Source organism: Phalacrocorax aristotelis, chromosome 8, assembly GCF_949628215.1.
Source record: "Phalacrocorax aristotelis chromosome 8, bGulAri2.1, whole genome shotgun sequence".
NCBI classification, from domain to species: Eukaryota; Metazoa; Chordata; class Aves; order Suliformes; family Phalacrocoracidae; genus Phalacrocorax; species Phalacrocorax aristotelis.
In genome coordinates this window covers 36,163,295-36,177,919 of record NC_134283.1, presented here as the reverse complement: position 1 = coordinate 36,177,919, position 14,625 = coordinate 36,163,295, and the positions used below count along the sequence as shown (strand labels likewise).

Genomic DNA, 14,625 nt, shown 5'->3' with positions numbered 1-14,625 from the left:
TCATGTCTCAAATAGCTCTAAACTTACCTGGAAAGGACTTCAGCCATGGTGGGCAGCCAGAAGAATGCACATCCCCACATTAGGGCGCTGTCCTGGTCTGTGTTACTGCGTGACCCTAAATTTTTGAGGTCCTTGATGACTTTGGTGCTTTCATGATGTGATGGTGCTGCATTGCCTCTTCGTCCTGCTGGTGGTGTGAATGGGCGGGTGTTAAGATGCTGCACAGCTGGACAGCATACCCTAGGTATGAGAAGCAGCTCGTTTTGAGTGACAGGCAGTTTTTTGAACAGTCTGTAGGATCAAGACCTCTCCTGCGCAGTGGATTGGATCCTGGGAGTATTTATTGTAGCATTTGGCTGTGATTGCTCTTACTTCCCTTGTTGCATTTGTATTTGTTTTCTAATCTCATATTGCTGATTAGGTGCGAAATACCTGCTTGTGTGTGATGTAACAGAAAATAATGTAGTTTCTCCAGTAAATATGTATGTTCTGGCTGTTTGTCATGAGGTGTGAAATTTGAATGATTGATTGCCTTTGCAGTATGTAGAGGGCTGTGCAGCTCTCTGAAGCTGAACATGTCTGTGTGCAAATAGCAAAACTAGAGGTATTTTCTTGTATATTGGACCGTCTTGAAGGTGAGGTTTTGCTGAATAGAGTGGCAGAAATATTTATGTTGTTTCTGCTTTCTATATTTAAAACTTATTTTTAAAGCTTGGCTAAGAGATACTTTTGTTCAAGCGATGTCCTGGTTAACATACTGTCCGCAGTCATAAATACTTCAAGTCTGTAGTGAAGATTGTTGCCAGTGGAGTGTAGACTTCACTTGGCTATTCGGCAGTGAAGTTCTGCTCTGTACAGTGTGGCATACTTAGTACGTTGCCTGCTAATGTGCAGGAATAAAGCGGCCAACAGTAGCAACGAAATCGGCTTTTACAGGTGCTTTCTTAGGACGCCTGCTGCCTCTGCTAACTGTCTTTTTATTTACTTGCTGGTGATTGCTTTTGGAAAAGTGTGTCCCCCAGAACTTGAACCTTTTTTTCTATCAAATCTTACGTTGTCAAGGGTATAACAATTCTAGTTCTGCTGTTACAGCTTCTTTTAAGCCCTTGCTGAAATAAGTGGTAGTGACTCAGTTTAATGCTGTAGCACTAGTGTTTTGACTTCATGCAAAACAAATACGTTGCCCTGAAGTCATGGATTCGTTGATTGCCTCTTGCAATATAGCAGCTTCTTGTTGCACCTCATTGCACCCCGTTCCCAGGAGTGGGGTTCAACTGTGTGATGTGTAGCAATTATTAGTTCAGGGGTTTTTTGATTTCCCTGTGTTAACTGAACAAATCTGTAGCTCACTGAAGAGGTGACAACTTTGAATATGATTACCAAGCTCCTTGAGCCCCAAGAAAAAAAAAGTGGTATTTTCTGAGTTATAATTGAGACCATGTTTCTTAAAAAGACATTCTTAACTCAAAAATCAATGAGTGACAATCAACTAGTCAAGTGCTTAGATTATACTTTTGTTTTTCTTGCCTGACAGTTTCTTGTATAGAGTAATTTTGTTTTTTCAGTTATTTGCTGTGGCATTTAGAAGGGCACAGGGAATAGGAACACCTGAAGAAATAAACTCAGTCGGAGAGGGGGGGAGGGTTTGTCCTGGGAGTTTTAAAAAAATCAAGTTAATGCCGTTTCTGATACCAGAAATATATGACCTGTGTTTTGTTCTGTCTGCACAGAGCCATCTGTGCTGTGCAATGCAGTCTTTGCTCAGTAAAACGGGAGTTAAATTCTTTATGGTGGTTAAGGCATTGCCAGGATTTCCAAGTTAATGGGTGGAAAAGGTCTGTAAGAGAGTCTGCTTTGAATTAGAGCAGCAGTTTTCAACCTCTATTGATTTGTGGACCGCTAAACACTTCCCAGGTGCAGACTCTTGTCTAGTGAATTTAGACCTATCAACAATAGCCTTACTTGCTTTCATATAATTTCATGGCATCAGGGTATTTTCTTGTGGCACTGAGTTTGCAGATCCACTGAGTTACAGGACACGTTGCAAATACTAGTTGCAGCGTCTGACCTGTGTGAGTTTTGCGTTGAGTCAAATGTAACGTTGCATTTGCTGCGAGTTGCTGCTGGAGCAGGCGGGGTGCTGTTCCTACCTAACTTGCTGCTGGTGTGCGTTGCAAGAATGCTTGGTAAAAGTTGCAGTTTGCTTTGCTGAAATATTTACTGGAAGTTTAAACTATACTTTTGGGTGCGTTGGTGTGAGTGTGGTGTTACCGTTTAAGGTCAAGCTGGTGTTGGAAATTGCAAGGCTAGATGTGGTGGCATCAAAGAAATGGCTTGGCGCTAGTGTAAAGGGTTGAGGGCTTTTTGGTGTGCTGTGGGAGGACTGACTGGTCATGGGCGTTGCTGTACCGCTGCTCTGTGGGGAGGGCTGCAAAGAGAATTCATGGTTTAGCCTGCGGGGAGGTCAGAATCAGGTATAGGTAGTGTGTCCTGTGCTTTTTAGGTTTGGAGGTGCTTGAGTGTAGTCCCTGCAGTTGCACTTGGGGATTATAGGGGTCCCCTTGCTAAGTTTGCAAGGTTTGCCAGTGGAACCAGGGGTGCCAGCAGGAGTGTTACCGAGGTCACATGCAGGGCATAGGTGTGTTTGGGCTCTGAGGAATGTGTCGTGCTCCTCCCAGCAGGTAGCTGCAGCAAGAGAGCTGAATGGTAGCACGGGGGAGTTTGCCATGCCTGCAGAGTTGTGCTGTTGTGCAGAGGCAGACTGAAAGGCGGGGGGTTGGGTGTCCCACTGGTTCGGTCCTGGGTAGGAGCATGGGTGTTGCTTTGGCCGATCTGAGCAAGTGCTCCTGACTCCAGCAGCTGGGAGAGGGGAAGATGCTGCTTTGTGTTGGAGGCAGAGGCTGACACCCTTGGCAGGTGCCAGCTGAAGTTCTGTTCTTGTTAAATTAGAAAGCTGTTTCAGCATGGATACTCACAGTAGCTTTGCAGCAGTGATTAAATGTGCAGCAAGGATAAAGATGGACTTGGTGCGCATCCATCTCTCGTGCCCAAAAACATTGATGAAGCCAGGAGGGCTTTCAGCAGTGTGCTTTGCCTTTATTGAATGATGGAAAAACAGTCGTTGAAGTTGACACGCTGACTTTTTGTGGTTACTGTTAAGATTTCTCACCCAGGTCTTTGGAAGAATGGCAGAAAGAAATTGAGACGAAAGTCGTAGTGTATCATCTCTTTCCTAGCGCTCGCGAGGGCAGGCTGGGCCTGGCCAGGCACCTTTGCTTCTGTCTCTAGCACAGCCTGAGCAGCAGTTTTGTACCAAGTTGACCTGCTTGGCTTGTTGCCCCATCTGGTTGTGGCCTCGGCAGTGACTGAGCTGCATGATTCACAAACAAATGGCTTGTCTGGCAGCCAGTGGCACCCGCCTGCTGCCTCTTTGGGGCCGAGTCGCTGCCATGGCTCTGCGCGAAGCAGCAGGTCTGCAGGTGGAAGGGGCGCTGCTTGTGAGGTGTGTGGCACTGGGGAAGGGAGCAGTTCGGGAGTGCTGTTGGCTGAACCACAGGGAAAGGGCAGCACTTCTCCAGTTCTGGAGGCTTCCTCACATCCCTCTCCATCCTCTTGCTTGTGGGGTGCAGGTGGGCGGAGTGCTGGGGTAGGGAGCAGCAGGTGGGGTTGCCAAGCAATGCTTTGTTTGTGTGAGTTGTTGATAGGGAACTTGTTCTGTGGGTTCCATATGGTGTTGGACAGCTGCGAGGGCTGCTGGAGATGGCACACTGACATTGCTGTAGTCTTCAGGGAAAAAACAGTTCTATAGGTAATAAAATGGCAATGTAACTTGTATTAACTTTTTGACAGTCATCAGAACTAATGCAGTGGGGACTCCTTTGTCGTTTTCAGACATGCAGAATTTGACTTTTGAGTGTGAGAAACAAGAAGTGTTGGCTAGAGTAATCCAACACAGTGCTGCATACTAGCCAAAGGATGGGGTGCCTTTTGGTTTGGTATTTTTTAGGAAAAAGTGAAGAGAGAATTCCTTGCACAGTGGTATCTCAGCACACTGGAAACCTCCAGCTTCTTTTTTTCTCCTCCTGTGGGGCCTCCAGTGTTGAGCGTGCAGCAAAGCTCTTGCCCTGAGCCCTGCTAGAAACTTCCATGTTCCTCTTGTTTTGGAGGAGTGTATTTATGACTTTACCTTCCAGTGCTGGTGGAAAGATAGCCACCTTCCTGTTGCCTAATGTGGGAAGGGTGAGGGGCAGGGTGGTTATCTCCCTTCTCACAGTTGTACTGCTTGCCCTGATGTTACTTTGTTGTTCGGTTTTCCTGAGCACCTGTTCAGACTTCTTACTATTCTGGCTAATGTGGTGACTGGCCACAGATTTCTAAACAGCAGCAGTGAAACAAGTCAGATTCCTCTTAATTTTAGTTGGCTGCCCTCTCACAGTGCGCGTGTGAGTATGTTCAGGAAGCTGGATTCACAATAAAAAGGTTAGGAAAAGTCTCTCTGAAGCATAAGTTTGCCGGACCTGATGATTGAAGCATGAACTTTCCCCAGGCCATGGCTATAAGTGTGGCTGTCAAGAAATAAATAAGCACAAGATAAATTCCTTGCACTGCTGGTGTTCAAAAATTCTGGTTTCGTTTTTAGTAGGGATTCAGCAAAAGCAGTTGAAATTTTAAATGCAAATTAAAACAATTTTATGTGAAGAGAACATTTATAATTCTTTTGTTTTGGAAAAATGGCTCAGTTGGGCAGGGGGGATTTGCGTGCTAAATATCCCCTCATTTTGAGGAGGTTGTGGTCTTGTTTAAGTGGCGTCTTTGCATTTGGACTAAAAAGGTGGGATTGTACTGCCTTCTCCTGTGGGCGAATCAAAAGTTCTGCAGAAGGTTAAATTTGCAAGCCCTGGCTAAACATTTGTTGCTTTTAAAGAAGCCCATGGAATTAAAAAAAGCAACCAAACAAAAAAAGCCCCCAACAAAACAACCAACAAGCAGGTGTTAGTAGTTACACATTTAATTCAACCCAAACTCTCAACTTCCAGCTGTTAAGGTTCTAATATGGTATTTACTCTTTGCACTGCATGTACATGTTGTTCTCTAGTACCGCTTCATTCTGGTTCCAGCTTAAGCTGTAATGGATACAGTTTACATATATAAATGAGACTAGCCAACTTCCATTTTGCAGTTTGAATCTGTTTTTCATTTAATGGATTTAGGAACTTAATTTGTGAAAATGAACATCGTGTTCATCAGATGTTTTGCTTGCGCACAATTTGTTTGATAATATCAAGGAGCACAAAAGTAAGGCTGAAAAGGGGGCAGGTCTGATGACCTGGTTTCAGTTTGGGTTTTTCTGCTAGTTCTCTGACATAAGAAGATATTTGTTGATGTTTGTCCTTTGTTGAGACTTAGCAAAATTCTGGTAATGCCTGCGGTTCCTCTCTTCCTTGAAACAGTGCTGATTAAAAGCGCCAGATTTAAAGAGCACTTGGTTTATCATTTACAATGTATGCAGATAAGCAAGCACGAGAGTTTTTCCCTCCGTTTCAGGCTCCTGGCAGTGGTTTGAAATCATCTGTATGTTTGTGTGTCTGTGGATTTCTCTCCACAGGGGATCTGGGTGAGATTGTACCTCTTCTCTCTCACTTCCTTCTCCTGCCTTCCTCAAATCTTGCTGTCAGGTGCATTTTATTGGGATGCTGAAGTGCCAAAGCTTTCCATCACACTTCTGTTCCACCCAATCCATAAGGAATATAATCTCCATTAAGAAAGCAGGGAAACACAGATGTTCTTCACCCAATTACCTTGGTGTCTGAGGCTTTGGTGTTCTCACATCAGTACGTTCTTTATTTAAAAATTGGACTTTATTAAAATTTGAACTTGATACAGATGCTTCAAGGATATATGAATTACCCAGTGTAGTGCAATCAGCTCTCTTTATTTTAACCTTTCAAGGTAGTTCATATGTACTTAGCACCCTTTGCATTTGTAGGCTGCAGCAGCCTGGAAGATAGTACTAAAAACTAGCCAAAGACAACAAATATCCACAAGCATGCAGATAACGGAAGTTTGGCTTGTATCATAATCTCCACTGTATTTTTTGCGAGTGAGTAATTAGTGAGTATTTAACACTTCTGTGTGATAATGGTCCCAGATAAGAGGCAGTATACTTTTTCAGACAGGAATGTAGGTCAGACGCCTGTTTGCTTTTCACTGCAGTGCTGAAGCTGAAGGAAGGCTGGAGCGGTGGGGGACAAAGAGCATGTCCCCTGGTCCCGAGCAGCGCAGGCTGCCTGTGGGTTTCCAGCAGGCTCCTCTGACTTCTGTGTTTGACTTGACGCTTGACATAAAAAGTTAAGTTGCCAGTGTGATGATAACTTCTGGTGAGGGTGGTGATGGTTTCAGCAGATATGCCATGCAGGTGTTGTGGTTGGGATGGGTTTTCTTAAATACTTACTCCAGTTGGGCTTACCCCTTTCTGTGCAGGGATTTATTCCTCTAAGTTTTCTCACAGTGGAACACAGAGGGCTGCTGCTCTGTCTGCATGAGTTGGGGTTCAGCATCACAGCCTCTCTCTGTACAGGCTTAAAGCTCATAATCTTTGTAATGCTATTTTGTATGGAGGAAACTTTGATGACCTCTTTTTTTCTTGGTTTCAAATACTATTTAAGCTATGAAGTAGATATAATTTAATTTTCATTCTATGTTTTTTCGACTGATTTGGTTTTGACTTTAGAAAAAATTCTTTAAAGCAAGAATCTTTGCTAATGAGAACTTATTTTTTGGCTTTCATCACAAGCAGTCATTAATTTCAGTTCTCGACTTTGCTTTAGTGGTGTTCTTAATCTCATCTGCTTTTTATGTTTCCATGGAACATTCACAAGCTAAGATTATTTCCCAGTTCCTGTCATCTTTCCTCCTATCTGTATTCATTCATTCCTCGGTGCATGAGTGTTGGAGCTGAGTGACATAATGAACAGTGGATCACTTAGACTACTTTCCACCCTCCCATCCTTAAGAGCAGGTGGTAGGAGTTGTACTTTTAACTACTTCTGTCAGCAGCAGTCACTGTGTGAGAGTTGTAGCCATTGCTCCCTCATTTCTATCACCCGAGTTAAAGGATCTGGATCCCCTCTCGGTGATAGGAGCTGTATGGACTTGTGACAGAAGGATAAGCCTGAGCTCAGAGGGCTGAGGTTGAAGCTGCTCTGCTTTGTCTTAAACTGTAAGTTAACTTAATGAGGTTGAACTTTAGCTGGAGGGAAGCATCATCTCGTGAAAACATTTGGGGCGGTTTTGGCAATGCCCTTCCAGGCTAGTTCTGGGAGTGCTTTAAATAGAGGGAATTTGCCCCAGTTGCTGCCCCTCCTTTGTGAGGGTGGAGGATGAGTAACCTGTTCTGTGATGGTGAAATGGCAGGAGTTGGGAGTGTCATGTCCTAGGCACGGTGCACCTGTGGCACCAACCGTGTGGTTGGTTGTGTTAGTGGATACTACTTCAAGCAGACTGTTTGGCCCAGGCTAATCCAGGTGCCTTCAAATGTCATCTCTGCCTCAAGTTTCCTTCCCCCGCCCCCTGGTACGAAGAGCTGTTGGATCTTCAGCCAGTTCAGCCATACCTGGGGGTGTGTTTGTGGCTCACAGGAATTAGATGAACTCCTTGTCATCTCATCCTGTTCAGGAAAAAACTAATGATCATTGACCTTTAAGGAAAAAAAGGTGGTGGTGGTGAAGATAGTGGACTGACCCTCACCAGGTTTCCGGTATGAAAAGTAGGTTTGGGAATAGCTTGTTTGCAATCCTGGAGGTAGATGGGCTGCAGGGAGAAGCACGAGAGTTGTTGCCCAAGGAACGAGAAGGTTCGAAGACGGCACTGGAAGCTTGTGGGGCAGAGTGTTTGCCTCCTGCCCCTGGTGCTGATGTATGCACCCGTTCCTTTGTGGGGTGTGCCTTACCTGGCAGCTGCTGGTGTGGTGAGATCTGCTCACGAGATAGCCCATGCTCCTGCTGCAGGGCCCTGGGCAGGCATCTGCTCTGCTTCTGCCCGTGTGCTCAACGGAAAAGGCCGTTAGTATCATTGTTTATACTGTATTGATTAATTATTGTTTGGATGTACTTCCTCCTTTTAGTTTCTTCCTTGGCTTTGTTTCTGTCTGCTTCTTGCCTGAAACAGGCTTGGTAGGATCTTCCTTCATTATTCCTGGGGGTCGGGTCAGTGGCTTTTTCTTTTTCTCCATCCTTCTCTTACACGATCTTTTTTGCTGCCCCAGCCTTTCTCCAAAAGCATGTTCTGTCCCTTGCTTCGTAGAATGATGTCATGTTTATAATTAAGTCAGGAATAAACTGGGGCTATTATATATAAAATAGGGCTATTTTGGCCAAGCATTTCCATGACGGCTTTCCAAAGCAGGTCTGAATTTGAAGTGTGCAGGGCTACAATGGCTGCAGCTCAGTGCTTGGACTCTGGACAGCTAGGCTCTTTGGGTACATGATATTGAAAACCTTGGCCTGTAACAATATCTGTATTTGCCTGTGTGTGCAGTTTGGTCTTACTGTGGCTCTGCCAAGGTGGTTGCGTCCCCAGTCACACTGCTGGGGTGTGTGGGGTGTCTGCAGCCGTGCCACACTGCGTTGGAGATGATGGTACTGCTCTAGCTGTTACACAGAGGTGACTAGTACTGCAGGAGAGGTGCACCCTGTGGCTTTCAGCATATGCATGTCTTTGGACTTCTGGTTTGTGCCCCTTATTCCAGCAAGATCAATGGATTGAACGGCAGCTTCAAGCAACATGCCAAGAGTGGTTGCTGGATAAGTGTTACTTTTGTCACTTTTTAATGATGTAGTTATTTTAAATGGGAGGAGATTGGAGAGAGGCAGTCGAGGACTGACAGTATGTGCACAATAATAAAATCACTTAGAAATGTAAGCTTTCTTTGCTTGATCGGTGGTCTTAAAGGTCTCTTCCAACCTAAATGATTCTATGATTCTGTGTTTAATACTTGCCTTATGGTGAAAATTTCAGGAGGGCAGAGATGTTGCTTGTGTAGTTGTATTGTCTATGAGGAAGCCTGCTTTCTCATGAAATGACCAAAAGTCAGTGCTCAGTGTCACTTAGTGAATTGCAGAGACTGGTGTGTTTGGCATAGTGCAAATTCAGGAGGTAGCTTTCCAAGGTAGAAGTGTTCATGTAATCCTTCTGTTGAACCTTGGCTTGTGACCCCTTCCTCAGTGAGCAGTGGTCATTTGGGGTCTTGCATTGGTGGAGAGGATTTGATTAAAAGCATCTGCAAGGTACATTCTTGTTCTCTCCAAAAATAGCACAGTGTGATCTGAAATACTGCATATTGTCTGGAGTTTAGGCTGTGGCTTGTCCCATCTGAACAGCAAACTAATGCCAAACAGTTCATAAGAGAGTAGACAGTACTCACTTCCTTTAGGAGAACATCTAACAACACAAAATCTGTGATGTTGCTCACTGTCAGAGCAAGGCACTGTCCTTCTCTTCCTCACTAACCCAGTCTGTTACCTGCTTTGAATTTTTTCAGTGTGCACTTCAGCTGGAGTTACACTGTGGTACCTGCCAGGTGTGCAGTGGCTCATAAGTTTTGTTGTTGTTTAAACACTTGAATGTTTCTGTGCTCTGTAGGTAAACAGTACTCTGACCATATATAGGGATTATGCCTGAAGTTCAGTATCTTTAAAAAGACTCAGGCTTTCCCTAGATCACAGAAGAGTTACCGTTACTGCAGGGCTGAATTTTTGGCCATCGGGATATATTAGCAGTTTGATCCTGGCATAGTAAATGTTAATTGTAATAGGAATGACATTTGTATTCTGATCCAAGAAATACATGGTTTGGGGGCTGTAATTCTGGCATTGTGCAGCAGAGCTTAAAGGAAGAGACTTACTGTACCTGAAAATGATAAGAACTGCTACTTTCACTCCTTCACAGGGTTTTGGGGTGGTAGGTTTGGGGTTTTTTTTTAATGTGAAGTCATCTGTGGCCTGGTGGTGGGGATTTATGGGGATTGGGAAGAAAATAGTGCAAGACAGTGACCTGCTGCAGTGTGTCCTGTTGCAGGGCTCTTCCTCGGGGCATCAGAACTTGGTGTGCTTCCTGATCTGCTTCTTGGACTCACTGGTGGAGCCTTTGTGGTAGGTGATGATGAGGTCAACATCTGGCCGCTGGTGCCAGCGGTGGGAGAGAGCAAACTGGGGAGGAATGAGAATAGCTGAGGAAAGAAAGGTAACTGTTTAAGCATCGTCTGAATAGTTTCCTGAAAGCCAGGTTTTCGTCAGGCATCTGTGTGGGGTATTAGAGGGTGACAAAGAGTTGATTTAAATGCAGACTTGCCGCCAGGCAGGGCTTGTGGGTGTCCCTCAGGAGGATCAGTGTGAATGGCTTTGGCAAATCTCCAGCATAGTTTTACAGCTCCGTCCAGCAGATTGTGCTCAGGTTACAGTAGGATGCACATACATTGTGTGTGTACTATGCACTGCGTTTGAGGTAATCAGTTAGTTACGATACATATATATATATGCCTCTTAACACATTTTTCAACCCTAGGCTTTAAAATAAAAAACGGAGGCAAAAATAACAGTTTACAAGAAGAACGCAGGCTGCAAACAGACCAAAAAAAAAAAAAGAAAAAGAAAAAGGGGGTTTGCATCTGAAAGTGCATCTGCATTTTAAAAGCAGCAGCAGCAAAGGCAGCACCTCTGGTTCCCATGGTCACGGGTGTGCATTTTTGTTCCAGAAAGCCTGTGTCTGTGGCACGGTGGAGGCATAGAGGCTGCAGCAGGGCAGTGGTAGAGCAGGGGTCTGCAGCCTCCTGCCCTGTGCTCCTTCACGTTCCCCATTCCTGAGCTCCTGCTCAGCGATAAGTTATTGCGTGGCTTTTGATGACTGAGTGAGAAGAATTTCAGCAATGTAGTCTGTAATGTCATTACCTGCTTTTTTTTCATGTAACAGAGGAGTTTATCCTTTTGTATTCAACCACATGAAGAAAACCCATAAAACTCAACCTGAAGCAGAATATACCTTTCATTAGAGAGGTCTGTTGCATTTTAGTTGCTAGGATGTTGAACTGTGAATTCGAAGAGACTTGGCTTGGGAAGGGTGGTGAGCAGGATGAAAAGGTGAACTGAGAAGGTGTGTATTTGTTCTATGACAGCTTTAATGAGGAGCATATTGCTGATGCTTATTGGCAAGAATAATACCTGCAGCACTTTATAGACCTCTTAAAATGCTGAACCCACCTGAGACATGTTGCTGGCTAGTGCTGATAGAAAGGCAGGATACCCCACAGCTGGGCACAGAGACTCCTGTATCCCGTGAAAACCTATTGTACCCCGTCTTGGCTCCATTAGTCATGCCAGTAAGCTCCTGAATCCTCTTCTTGGCGGAGGTCCTGCTGGTAACACACTGCATGGCCAGAGAGTGTGCGTACTTAGCAAACAACATGGGATCTGCTCTGTGATAGCGAGGCAGAAATGGCATTAAGCAGTATTAGGTTTTTGTGTGTTGAAAGATTTTGACGTTCTCGTGGTTGTTGTGCAGCCCTGGGAAGCAGAGTGGTTTCGGGTGACTTTATACGGAGTCAATATTTGCAAGCAGGTTTTGGAGACAGGTGAAGTCCGTGTGTCCGTCTGTCTCCAAGGGGGGGGATGATTGCCTTTGTGCTCCCTTTCTCCTGCTCTGTAGTTTTGGCTCAGAGCAATGGCAGTTCTGCTCATATAAACTAAAAATAAGGACATAAGTTTTTTTTCTGATTGTGCCTGCCTTTGGTTTCAAATACGTCATGGTGAAGCTTTTTTCTGAGCACATCTGAGAAGCAGGGAGGTCATAAGCTTGTACATACCAGCTTTTTTAAAATAAAAAATTCATAAATACTTAATTTGCTGTTCTCATCACCTTCCAGTCAGGAGTATTTCATTGTCTCTTACTACTATTTCTGTACACTGCAACCTTTGAAATAAACAAATTGGTGTTAGTGAAGTAATGGGGGGATAGTAGTGACTCCAAATATTTACCTGCTCAAATGTGTGAAGTTTGAGTGCAGTCATTTACCAGAGGTTGTGTTCCTTACTAAAAAATAACAAACCCCCCCCCCCTTCAAACCCCTGTTTATTGTTTTGTTCTTTCAGAGGGCTGGGGAGAAGGATTGTGTTCTTTGAAGGTATAGGAGCTGCTAAGTAATATCAGGACTTGCTTTTTAATGTAAATGTCTCTGGTGGCCAGATGTAATCTGCACTCAGGGGGGAGGCAATTCTCTTCAAAAGCATCTGGAGCTTTAGTGATTTCTTGTGTTCTGGTTTTTCCCCAAAGATCCGAGCCAAGAAGAAACCTACTCCAGTGAAGTATGAAGTTGGGGATCTTGTTTGGGCCAAGTTCAACAGACGCCCATGGTGGCCATGCACAATTTGTCATGACCCAGTGCTGGACTGTCACTCAAAAATGAAAGGTACTGTATCTACTTAGACCACAAAGTGGAGGCGTTGTGTATGGCAGGGTGCTGCAATTTTTAAGTAATTAAAAAAACATTTCTGGCCCTTGAAAGGTGTGAAGAAATAGGCTCTGTTGTGGAAGACCTGGATCTATAAAGTAGACCTAGATTAGGGAGGTGTTGGGGGAAGATGGGGCTGAGGCTGGCGGAAGTGGCACAGATAGCTGTTGGATGCATAGGCTTTTCTTCCCAAAGGATAGGAAGGATGGGTGGCTGGGCAGTGCTGAAGAAAGAACAGCTTCTTGAAAAAGGGATGCAAAGAAAGAGCAGAGAAAAAGGAGGTGGATCAGGGAGGTGAGGACAGAGATGTGCAACGGGTGGGCACGCAGAGCTGGGTACCCTGGAGTGTGTGAGGATGCAGAGAGTTGGCCAGGCTTGGAGAACGGGAGACTGCAGAGGCTGAGAAGTGGGGTGTGGGGTAGCGCAGTATAGCTGCTGAATGCCTGAAGGTGTGATGGGAATGTGTGAGAGGAAGTGAAATTTTTTTTTGGTCTTGTTTGGCACAAGGAAGCAAGGGGCTGTTTATGGGGCAATATCAGAAAAACGTGAGGTGAAGCCACATATGTGAAAGTTTAGGGCATAGTGTGTCAGAGAGACTGAGCCAACTGTGTGAGGGGAAGAGATGGGGGAAATAAGACAGAGCTCTGTGTGCATGAATGTAGCGGAGAGCCAGGAAGGGAGAGAGTATTACAACCTCAAGGCAGAGAAGTGTAGGTGAGTGATGGAGAGAACAGAGGGGAGGTGATTGTTTGGGAATTGCAGCTCATCTGAAGGCTCTCACAGTGCTTTTAGGATCATAGTAGCTGCCATGGGGAGACTGCCACAAATGGAAAGGCTTATTTATTTGTTCCTGGTTGCCCCTTCTGATTCTTTTTGTTCTGTGGTCAACTGGGAAACCCCTTTAACTGGTGCCATCTGCCACTGACAGCTCTGTAGACTGGTGAGGTTGCCACTCACCGATGTAATTGTCTCCAGTTTTTGTGACCCTCACCAGCCTAAGAACCAAGTGCTGAGAGAGAATGGACTTTTTTTTTTTCTAGTGGCCATCAGCTCAGAGCCCTCTGCTATTTCTCTAGAGACATGAAGTAGTTTTTCCTACATTGGGCTCATGTCATTCCCAAGTCTGGTTGCTGTAGTCTTCTTACTTGCTATTTTTCCACCTTCCCCTTCATCCTTTGGGAAGCATTCGTCCTGATTCTAGATAATACTGAATGTGCTGTTTTAAATAGTTCCTTTTGAGCCCTCAAATTTCTGTCGAAGATGTTGCTGGAAGATATGCCAGACCTATATTCTTCCCCCACATCCCTCCCTGTGAAGTTTTGGACAGGATTTAATGTATGTATATAGCTGTCCAGTAATCCCCTCTCAGCCTGTGTATGAGGATTTCTAATAAAAGAATTCTGTAGGGAGAAAACATGGTATTAACAAGTTCCAGCAAGGTCTGATCTCCAGCCACATGAGATACTCTCCCATCATGTCTTATCTGTGTTCAAACCAATAGAGCTCTGGGGAAAACTGTGTTTTCCAATTGTGGCTGTATGTAATCTGCTCATTCCTCTCCCTGATGCTGAGGTGGCAGAGCACGTGGATCTGAACTCCCTGTGCTTTTGGGCAGTGGGAGCTGCCCGGGCTCTGTGTGCGCCATAGGAAGCACAGTCCTCCTGCCTTGGCTTTCCTGTTTCCATGGGAATGAGCCCTTCAAAACAAGGCAGGTCCTTCAAACTCATCACTTGTGCAAAAAACCTCTTCTCCTCTTGGGTCAGAGGCATGATGTCTTGTTCAAAGCTGTTTGCCTTTTCTCAGCAAGCTCCTGACTGAAAGATTTTTTGGAGCTAGAATATTGAGGCTCAGTGGCTTGAGTCCCGGTACTGTGAATGTGACAGATGAAGTCTGTCATCTTTGCCCTTGGTTTGATGCTGCCCTGGTCATTATTTGTCATCCCCTTTGCGGTCTGGGTGAGAATCTCAATGTTGGCATCGCTAAAAGCCAGGCTGCCGCACAGTGCTGGCACTCCTGGAAGAGGCAGTATAAACCAAACGGGCTGTGAAGTCTAGGCTATGTGTTCAGAGTGTGAAGGCGTTCCCAGGAGAATGTGAAGGACACATTGCAGCAAAATGCAGGGAGAA

The 14,625-nt window shown here is 45.0% G+C and overlaps 1 protein-coding gene across 4 annotated transcripts in view; it reads left to right on the top strand.

The window, feature by feature from the left end:
- NSD1 (nuclear receptor binding SET domain protein 1) overlaps nt 1–14,625 on the top strand; it is a 65,324-nt gene that overhangs the window by 6,405 nt on the left and 44,294 nt on the right. For all 4 annotated transcript variants that reach the window (XM_075102504.1, XM_075102502.1, XM_075102503.1 and 1 more), the window contains exon 3: nt 12,322–12,457. In XM_075102504.1, the coding sequence (XP_074958605.1) occupies nt 12,322–12,457 (136 nt within the window). The remainder of the gene's footprint in view (nt 1–12,321; nt 12,458–14,625) is intronic.